The 11,194-nt window shown below is 39.3% G+C and overlaps 2 protein-coding genes across 2 annotated transcripts; one reads left to right on the top strand and one right to left on the bottom strand.

Moving 5' to 3' along the window:
* Positions 1 to 5,496: 5,496 nt before the first annotated feature.
* Positions 5,497 to 9,546, top strand: LOC119193225 (dual specificity protein kinase TTK-like). The gene is made up of 5 exons (XM_037446855.1): positions 5,497 to 5,734; positions 6,094 to 6,254; positions 6,471 to 6,688; positions 6,903 to 7,050; positions 7,255 to 9,546. Exons 2-5 carry the CDS (start codon positions 6,125 to 6,127, stop codon positions 7,449 to 7,451), a joined length of 693 nt encoding a protein of 230 aa, XP_037302752.1. The 5' UTR covers positions 5,497 to 5,734; positions 6,094 to 6,124; the 3' UTR covers positions 7,452 to 9,546.
* Positions 9,547 to 10,182: 636 nt separating this feature from the next.
* Positions 10,183 to 11,185, bottom strand: LOC119193226 (spectrin alpha chain-like; the record flags this gene model as incomplete). The annotated part of the gene is made up of 3 exons (XM_037446856.1): positions 10,183 to 10,366; positions 10,617 to 10,786; positions 11,014 to 11,185. Coding segments are annotated over 3 exons (471 nt in total), but the record flags the coding sequence as incomplete, so codon positions are not given.
* Between the last annotated feature and the right edge of the window lie 9 nt (positions 11,186 to 11,194).

Raw genomic sequence — 11,194 nt, 5'->3', positions numbered from 1 at the left:
TCTTAGTTTATGTTATGTATGTATGTATACGTGCGTAGGCTATAGGTACATGCGTTCACGCTGCGCTGTGACGCAGCGCCAATAAATCAGTGTGCTAGTAACCGGCCTTTGATTCACACCTGTCCGAGACGCAACAGTGGCGACGAGAATTAACTACCTACACAGCAAGAAAAATGACCGCATCGCATTACGGAATTTTAACGAGTTACGACCATAATGTGCAGTCATGGAAAAATTATAAAAGTCGAATTACGCAGTGGTTTATCGCGAACAATATTACGTCAACTTCGGACGCGCAGGGGTGAAGAGAAGAGCGATATTACTAAGCGCACTCGCGGAGGGCACTTTTCAATTGGCATCAGATTTAGCATTGCCAAAAGATGTGCAAGATGTGCCATACGAAGACATCATAAAGCTTCTGGATGACCACTTCACGCCAAAACGCTTAGGATTCGGGGAAAGAAGTACGTTCTACAACGCAACGCAAAATCCCGACGAATCCTTTTCACAATGGGCAGCAAGACTGCGGGGGTTGACAGCTTATTGCAACTTTTCGAACGTGGAAGAGGCGCTTCGCGACAAATTTGTGATGGGCCTGCTGCCGGGGCGCGAGCGCGAGAAATTATTCGCCCAGGATTTGACTGACTTGACGCTGGCCAAAGCCGTTAAGTTAGCAGAAGCAATTAGATGTGCACGCACCACTGCATCGACATCGACATCGACATCGCGGACGCCTGCGCTTTGCGTAGGCAATGAGGAACAGCTGTTTAAAATCAACAACAATGCTGCAAATGCGGGTCAAGTGATGAAAAAGTGTTTAGTGTGTGGGCGTTTTAATCACCCATCGTCTAAGTGTCGGTTTGCCAATTATACATGCAAAAAATGCAACAAAAAGGGTCATTTACAAAAAATGTGCGGCAAAGTGAATTTCGTGAGCGTTGAGAGTGTGGATGAGAACGGTGACGACGGTGAGATATTTAATATTCAGTCAAAATACGGTGAGCCTATGGTTGAGTCGGTGAAGGTTAGTGGGATTCCATTAAATTTTAAAATTGACAGTGGGTCAGCGGTGTCGGTAATCGCAGACAATATTTATAACACCTATTTTAAAAATACACCTCTTTTACGCACCGGGAAAAAACTATGTACGTATGTCGGTAACCAAATGAACTGCGCAGGCTATATACGAGTTCCAGTAACTTATTTAGGGCAAACTTACAATCTTAATATTTATGCGGCGGCGGTCCGCCCTTACTCGGGCGCGATTTCATATCGAGTTTTAAGTTAAGTTTCGCCCAGTGTAATTTTTTAAATTGTTCTGAGAAAATTATGCGTAGTTTACAATCGCTTTATCCAGAGGTATTTTCAAATGAATTAGGCACATTTAAAAGTGTAAAATTAAGTTACAATTAAAGCCTGGTTCGCAGCCTATTTTTTAAGGCACGCCCTGTCGCATTCGCATTGAAGGACAAAATTGACACGGAACTAGATCGGTTAACAGAATTAGGTATTTTAAAACCGGTTGAACACTCTGATTACGCATCCCCTATAGTGCCCGTGTTGAAACGGAACGGTGCAATCAGAATATGTGCGGATTATTCGGTGTCTATTAATAAACAGTTAATAATCGAACAATATCCTCTACCGTCTATACAAGAATTGTTTACGAAGTTGTATGGCGGTCAACAATTCTCAAAAATAGACTTGTCAATGGCTTATAACCAATTTGTCCTAGACGATGATTCACAGCATATTACTTGCATTAATACGCATCGCGGGTTATATAAATATACACGTATGGTGTTCGGGATGTCAAGTGCGCCATCTATATTTCAGCGTGCTATGGATTGCTTGCTGTCAGGAATGGAAGGCGTATTATGTTTGTTAGACGATATACTTATTACTGGGGTCGATTACAAACAACATGTGGAAAGATTACAGGCCGTTTTTTGTAGGCTGAGAGATGCCGGGTTAGTAGTACAAAAGATAAATGTGAATTTTTTAAGGAGCAAATTAATTACTTAGGGTACACGATTGACAAAGCCGGATTAAAAAAGTCAGAAGAGAAAGTTAAGGCTATGTTACAAGCTCCAGTACCTAACAATGTGATGAAGTTACAGTCGTTCTTAGGATTGGTAAATTATTATAGAAATTTCATACCGAATGCATCTAGCATACTTAGTCCCTTGTATGATTTGTTGAAAAAGGGGTAAAATGGACATGGTCACAAATCCACGATAATTCTTTTAATACAATAAAAAAGTATTTAGCATCTGAACAGGTTCTGGCACATTTCAACCCGAAAAATAATGTAATATTAACGGTCGATGCCTCGCCGAATGGATTGGGAGCCATACTGTCGCAGTTAGATACCAACGGGGTTGAACGTCCAATCTCTTTGCGTCGCGTACATTAAATTCTGCTGAAAAAAAATACTCTCAAATCCAGAAAGAGGCCACCGCTATTATTTTTGGAGTAAGGCGTTTCCACCAATACCTGTACGGTAGATCTGAACCTTTTATATTACGTACTGACCATAAGCCTTTAATTTCAATTTTTGGGCCTTATAAAGGTATTCCGGAAGTGTCTGCGAACAGATTACAGCGTTATGCTTTGTTCCTGAGTGGCTACAATTATCGAATAGAATATGTAAGTAGTAATAATAATTGGTGCACGACTTCTATCACGTGCTAGCCTGCCAAACGCCGAGACAGGGGAGGAGCTTTATCGGTATCGAGAAAACGGATGATTGTAATCTAAGCGTTGGGACATTTGCGCGACTGTCGGACCCGGCGTCATACATACATTTTGTGTTAGACGGAAGTTTCCCTATCACGCGAAACGATTTGCGCATAGCCACAGATAGTGACGAAACATTAGCCCAAGTAAAAAATTACGTTATGCAGGGTTGGCCTAAAAATATCAGAAACGAACCTGCGCTCGTACTATTTGTGTAGAACACAGTTAGCTTATGAAGATGGCTGTTTAATGCGAGGCCATAAAATAGTATTGCCGGAGAAATTGCGTTCTAAAATTCTATCAGAACTACATAAGTCGCATTTAGGGATAGTCAAAACAAAAGCGGAGGCAAGATCCCGTTTTTGGTTTCCTGGTATAGACGCGTCGATAGAGGGTATGATTGGTTCATGCTTGATATGTACGCAGTTGCGATCGTCTCCACCCCAAGCACCTATGTCCCCGTGGAAATATCCACCGCAACCATTTTATAGAATTCATCTGGATTTTTTGGGTCCATTGCACGGATCTATGTATTTAGTCATAGTAGACGCCTACACGAAATGGGTTGAAGTTTTTAATACGCCTGCAACCTCTAACGCCGTAGTAGAAAAACTATACGAATATGTATCTCGGTTTGGGTTACCGCACACCATTGTTACCGACAACGCGACCACATTTACTTCCGATAGTTTTAAAACTTTTTGCACACAAAACGGGGTTATACATCTAACGTCACCGGCCTACCATCCAGCGAGTAATGGTCAGGCAGAGAGTTACGTGAAAATAGTGAAGAAAGGTATAAAATCATGTATATTGTCATGTGAAAACGTAACAGAGAGTAAATTGAAATTATTTCAGTATTTATATGATTATAGAAACTCCATTCACAGTACCACTTTAATATCACCGGCTCAATTGGTATATGGTCGCACGTTGAGATCTCGTTTAGATTTATTAAATAAACCACCGATTTCATCCACAAACTTAAATGCAACCGTGCAAAATAAACAGTGTTCACAGATTAAGCATCACGGCGGTAAAAATAAAAAAACATTTAAAATTGATGAACAAGTATTGTTCAAGATGTTCTTAAATAATACTAAATATATTTGGAGACGTGGTACAATAATACAACATATTGGCAAGGTTATGTACCTGGTAAAAGATATATTAAGTAAAAAATGTAAAAAACATAAAAATCAGTTGATGTGTTATCGGGGAATCCGCAGCAATAACCAAGACAATTGGGACTGTGACATTGAGTTATCAGATATAATGAGCACCGACGTATCGCCGAGCGATGTATCCCATGCTGCTGGTGTGGAGAGCGAACCCGACCAGATGGTTGCCGCCAGCAATCAGGATGGGGGGGAAGGGGATCCGTCAGGATCACCCTCACATGATGCATCAGCGGTAGGGGGCTCATTAGGTTCGGCGGTGGTAGAACGTGGTAACCCAAGTTCGAGGTTATTGCTACGAAGTCTACCAAAATTGGATTATCGCAGTTTCTTTTTAAATGTTCCAATATTTAATTGTGTGATTTTGTTATATTTCGTATTAAGTACTTCACTAGGGGGAGGAAATGTTATGTATGTATACGTGCGTAGGCTATAGGTACATGCGTTCACGCTGCGCTGTGACGCAGCGCCAATAAATCAGTGTGCTAGTAACCGGCCTTTGATTCACACCTGTCCGAGACGCAACAATAAGAATTACAATTAAAAAATATAATAATTACAATAAAGTTTCTTCTTGCTTCTTTAATAATTATTTCCTCATTCAGACATGTTCAGACTTTCAATAAAATTTATTTCCCTTAAAACTGTTACATACACACATAATAAAGCTAATCATCCTAGAAGGGTAGGCAGAGGCACAACTAGTTCCATGATATAAGCACAGGCATAACTAGTGCCATGATATGAGTACACCATGATGTACCGTAGGTTCCTACACATGAAAAATATCCCAGATGACCCTTTGATAGGTGCCTGTGGCAAAGAAATGAAGGGCAATAAATATCTGGTATTTCTTTTTATGACCGGCTAGGCTGGATCAATATCCAGTTTAAATCAATATGATGAATGAACATTGCTGAAATGACAATTCCTGAATTAAAAAGCATAATTTAGCACAATTCCTGAATTAATGAACATAAATACTCTTCGAAAGTGTCTAATTTCTCTCGATTTCTTCGATTGACACTATATTCTTCTTCAGACAGTGATGATAGTGAAGAAAAAGACATTTTATTAAATCGAAAGAGAATATAATAACTACTAACACAACAATAAATATTTTAACGTAAAGATTTGAGAGTAGTCGCAAGCACTCTCAAATTAATCTCAATTAACAGCCATATAAGGCGACCTTAAATAGCTGTCAAACTTTAAGCAGGGTTTGTGAATACCGTTTGAATCAATAAGCGGACCTTAAACCTTCGTCGCCTTAAATTTAAGGTTAGAAAATAAGTGACGTTTCAGTATACCAATTTCAAAGATAACGAATGCTTAAATCCGTGAGGCCATCTTAAATATTTAAGTAGCGTTTGAGTATTCGGGCGTAAAGGCCATAGGAATTATTTACTAAACAATAACTTCTCTCTTAATATAGAAAGGCATCACTGTTGTCCATAATATAGTAAAAGTGTAATAAGAGAATGAAACATAAAACAGCATCAGTTTTATCAACAATCTTTTTATTTATATGCTCACATTGAACATTATGTATTTATTATTTTATTTTATTTATAAGTAAACACAATTTATTGTTCTTATATACTAAAAAAATGCCCTACAAAACTACTTGTGCAGTTTGTTTGCAGGGAAATTAATGATGTATTTCTGCAGGTTTTGGAAGTAGGCAGTTCCTGCGAGTATGCTGTGAAGTGTGTGAACCTTGCTACTGACCAGGAGTTGGCACAGGGCTACATCAACGAAGTGCGCCTGCTCCGCGAGCTGCAGAACTCAGACAGGGTCATCAGGCTTTATGACTAGTGAGTTAGATACATAGTTTCAAAATATGATGTAATATTTTTTTGCAGTGATAAATTCAAAACTATGAATTTTAACGCAGTTATTTATATTATTATTTTCTTCTGTTGTTTCAAAGACTTTGCAGCCTTTATGGTCATTGGTCACAAGACTGACTTATTCAACATTCACTTAAACATAAGAAATCAATAATACATTTGTTATTTTTTAATCCAACAAGACGAAACAACAACATAACAAATAGGTTTGGTTATAAATTCAAGTCCAATAAGCCACAAGCCAATGAGATATTGTTTGATATTTGTGTTATAATTCCTACATGAACACAAAAATCTAATTTATCTATTATGTCTTGGTGTAGTGAATACGAGCGCACGAATCAGTTCTTGCGTATGGTGCTGGAGGTGGGCGAGACGGACCTGTCATCCTTCCTAAAGGCGCGCGGCGCCGGACTGCCGCCCGCGCTTGTGCTGCACTACTGGGAGGAGATGCTGCACGCCGTGCATTATATACACGAACATGGTGAACATCCACTTTGTACAATAAATAACAAAACAATTGTGCTGACTTTATTTTGGGATAAAATTTCCTATCAAACAGGAGTCTATATAGGCACTATGGAATCAAATGCTTAAAAGCATGTAAAATAATAATCACCTGTTTTGTTAAATATTGGAAAGTCAATAACGGTAATCGTGACGGGAGGATGTGTGTAGTTGATTAATAATTTATTTGCAGGTGTTATCCATGCGGATCTGAAACCAGCGAACTTTCTTCTGGTGGCGGGGCGGCTGAAGCTCATAGACTTCGGCATTGCGTCCGCGATCAGCGGCGACGCGACGAGCGTGGTGCGCGCGCAGGCGACGGGCACGTACTCCTACATCAGCCCCGAGGCGCTCATGGGCGGCGCCGGCGGCTACGGCGTCTCCGCTGCTGACGGCACGGCGCCTATTAAGGTACTATTACTTTAAATAACCTTGGAATGTACCGAAACATTGTCTTTTAATAATTTCCTAAACTCTTATTACACTTTCACTTCCAAATTATAAAACAAAGTTAAACATGTTTGAATTGTTTGCAACCATTAAACCTTTCCTCTCACACTCGTATTAGTATAAATCAGCTGGTCATGATCTATATATAGCTATAATGTGAATATTTTTCTTGCAGATCTCGTTCCGTTCGGATGTGTGGTCATTGGGCTGCATCTTGTACAGCATGGTGTATGGGCGCACGCCCTTCGGCCACATCCCCAACCTGGCAAAGCTGGCCGCCATACTCGACCCTAACCATCGAATCGATTACCCGCCCGTGGAGCGTGAGTACTGTTTACATTTATTAATTACTGAAGTGAATATACCTATTTTTCTAATAATTATTATTTATTTTATATTATCGATTTATTTCGAGCGCCTTAATAAAACATGTTGAAATGGAGAGATTTTCATCATTTATGTGGTGGTATTATTGAGTGGTTTATGCAGTTTTATTGTTAATATTGTACATAGTATGTGTTCCGCAGACCTCCCTCCGTCACTGATCGCGGTGCTGAAGTGGTGCCTGACATACAACGCGCGGGCGCGGCCGTCGGTGCGCGAGCTGCTGTCGGTGCCGTACCTGCAGCCGCCGCGCGCGCCGCTCCCCGCCGCGCTGCTCGACAAGCTGCAGCCACTCGTCACGCCGCAGGAGTTCCGCTTGCTCCAGCGTGCACAAGTCTAGTGCTCAACCAGTGTTGAACAGTTCTGAATCCTCTACAAGTGATCATTAAGTGTGATTAACAAAGGTGATGTCTTTTTGTTAAAGCAAGACTCTTATGTTGGGTCTCATTATTTTGTAATGTTCTGCCAAGCAGCAGTGGTATGAAGACTGAAGCGGTACAACTTGAAATGTATTAAAGCTAGTGTAATTACTTGAATTTATGAAACTTAACATCTGGAATCGCCTGAAAAGTAATTAACATGTTATCTTGTCCTGCAATGAAGTTTTCTCTCCTAAATAAAATGTTGACCAAATTGTACTTATAGTTGTGGTACAGCATTAGGTGAAGGTTATTGTAATTTGTTGGTGATCGTATATCTACAGCCGCAACTGCTAAGTTATCTCTGGGCAGTGGCGAGACTGTCACGCTGTATGTGCATGGTCTGACAACTGAAATCCAGCAGAAATCCATTGATGACTAATTTTACAGCATTTGTTAAAAGACAGCATAATGTCCCGCCACCACCCAGTCGGCACTCAGCTGAGTGTAGCAAGTCTTATGTAGATAATTATGGGTAGTTAAGAATTTGAATAATTCTTTGTAAATTTTGATTTTACATGTAAGTGGGACCAAAATTATAACTTAAGATTTTTGTTTAACACAATGACTGATTGAGACAGCCTTTGATAAGGTACACACCAGTTATGTGCTAGCCACACGCGCGTTGCACCCAAAAATACACGACTATAGCGTGAGCCGCAGTCATCGTGTTGATTTCGCATATATTACAAGGGCTGTAGACGACGTACTTTTATAGTCGTTAACGCTAATAGAAAGAGAAGAATACATTTTATTAGCGATAGCCATCGTAGAAAGACATCTTGGCCGCAGCGATATGCTACACTATCAAAAAATTATAAATATGCATTCAAACATATTTGATTGTAACAAAAGTTGTCTAAATTAATTATTTCTATGCAATAATTATTTAATTATAAAATAAGATAGTGCATTTATTAAATACTTGTAAATATTTCTAAAAAGAATAATTAGACATGGATGCATAAATATTTATATTACGGATATTTTTTGGCTAATAATAAATTGCTTTGCAATTGTTTTTTGCATTAAAAGCAGAATGAAGTTTAATTGATGTATAAAGGCAAGATTTCAATTACAGTGGATACTGGATGGATTATCCAGACCTAATTTCGCAATTATCCGTATTGAAACTGCGAAAGAAACATAATTTTTTTTCATAATAGTAAACTATATTCCCTTGAGTACTATATACAACTTTTTAACCAGGAAATAGCCATCAATGCGGGTGGAGATGCCAGCAAAAGCTTATTATAAATAATTTATAATTATACAAAAAATCCTTTTCTTCTATTTAATTATCCGGATTTTTGGTTATGCGAATGCTTTCCACAATAATTAGTGCAGTAAATCAAGTCTCTACTTTATGGTGTTCACTGTAAATATATTTATATTGGATTTTAGGGTAGTTATGATACCAAGTTCGACACAGCTTAGTTTGGTCTGCCCGCCCTCAAGCTTTAGGTTATTAGCTTTCCCATGTATACGAACTTTTTAAATATGCGCGTTTTAATCGGACATATATGTGTCTAAAAATTTTAACCGACTATAATAGTGTGTTTATAGCGCGTTTCAAATGCATTTAATCAACCAGGCCGATCGTCATGTATATGTATAATAATTAATATTGCATATTTTGCAAATGATAATATATGTGCAATATTATTCAGAGATCACCTATAATTACTGAAAAATATAGGACATTATGTGTTGTCCATACTCGATCAAACATCGGATCTTAAATTTTGATATGTGGAATTGTAATATACAAAGGTAGTGTTTATCAGTTCCATTTTCTTAATTATGCAAACATAGCCTCCATAATTCGATATTGAAGTTAGACACCGTCTGATTTCAAGACATGACTAACTCAAACCAATTACAGTTTATTATTGAACATTAGTGTTATACATGTATCAGAAATATATGATTTTAAATAAGTATAGTGTAATATAAACTGATGTAACTTGTAAATGTATGTATGAACATAATTTATTAAATTGACTAAAAAATAAACAAACTCGTTTAATTGAAATAAATATTTATTGAAAAGATTAATAAGAGTACAAAAAATAAATAGAATGAGGCTACACGCGTTAGCTTAGTTCTAGCAAAAATCGAAATGCATAACACGAAAGCTGAGTCTGTGTCGTAATGAAACGGCTAAGTTACGTGCCGGTTCCTATACGAGACTACCCAAGTCCCCGGGCCGCCCAGACGCTCACGTTTCGCATGGAAACCACTAGCGGTCTGAGCAGACGCACCGACTCCAGCCGACCTCCCAACAATAGACTAAACTACAAACATTTAAGATGTGTATCAACCAGTCTATAATTTGGAATAGAGAAAGATATGAAGGCAAGCGTGAGGGCCTGAACCACGAGCGAGTCTCTGACTATACTGTTTTACAGTTTGCTATAGCAAATGCTAATGTCAAAAAGTACAAGTTATACGTAAATTAAGTCACGGATCTTTAGTTAGATGGTGCAGTTTATATTAAAATGTATATAAACGTAACGCAACGGGAGAATTGTGACGTAAATTACACAGTAGTACGTTAACATCGCTTGAAACTCGCCCGTGCCCGTCCCGTGGGTGCGCTATCGTCCGCGCAGTACGCACGCAGGTGGGTGTTGCAATGAAAGAACCAAGTATGTTTTGTTATTTAATGCGTTAAATAAGGTACTGCGCGGGCGGTGCTGCGTGCTTAGTTCTGGAACAGCGTGTGGGTGAAGTCTATGTAGTCGAGAGCGTTGGGTATGGGTCGTTCCGTCTTCGGTTCCACGTAAGGTTTCATGCGAGCTACACAATAGTCCGCCATCTCCTTTGTCAGGTTCTGTAATAATAAAGGTATTATTAGGATGATATGAAATGTTCACTTATCTTGGACTAAGCAAATATTATGTTTCAATGAATAAAACATCAAACTATACTGTTTAAATAGTTCAACATATGCAGTATTGAATGAGCCATCCACCCAAATGAGGCTCACAGTTTCTTGTAACTTATCTAATTATACTTGTAGAAACTAGGATTTAAATGGAACTTTAGATTGTATCTATTTGCATAACGCGCGGTATACTAACAGCGTATAGCTCATCCTTGGTGACGTAGGCGCGGTCCTGGTGCGCGGTGATGGCGCGGAACGCGTTCTCGATCTCCTCCGATGAATGTACGTTCTCCGTCTCCTTGCTGATCATGAACGCCATGTACTCCTGCAGCGACACTTGCCCGTCGCGATTCGGATCCACCACATCTACGAGAAACGTATTTATTAGACTATGGCGCAGACAGACTTTAATTCTTATAATCGAATTAGTAACTTCGGAAATCATTATTAGAGCTGGTTGTCTCAAAATGCAACCGTCTATTTCTATTACCAAAATACAGCCGTCAAAGTGTTGTGTGAAAGCTACTGTTTAAAGGGTATCAGCCAGTTTAGTACTGGTAATATCCAAGTTTTTAAAATGTTTGAATACTCACTGAGTATAGCCTCGAACTCGGGGTCGGGCTGCCCCTCCTCGACCATGGGCAGGTCGTAGCCGAGCGCGCGCAGGCACGACTTGAACTCGTGGTGGTTGAGACGACCGGAGCGGTCCTTGTCGAAGTGCTTGAACATCATCGAGAACTCCTTCAGAGCGTCCTCGCTCACACCTGTACACAG

This window comes from Manduca sexta, unplaced genomic scaffold, assembly GCF_014839805.1.
Source record: "Manduca sexta isolate Smith_Timp_Sample1 unplaced genomic scaffold, JHU_Msex_v1.0 HiC_scaffold_3781, whole genome shotgun sequence".
Classification (NCBI taxonomy): Eukaryota; Metazoa; Arthropoda; class Insecta; order Lepidoptera; family Sphingidae; genus Manduca; species Manduca sexta.
Note: the sequence above shows the minus strand (reverse complement) of the source record. Positions and strands in the feature narration are given on the sequence as shown.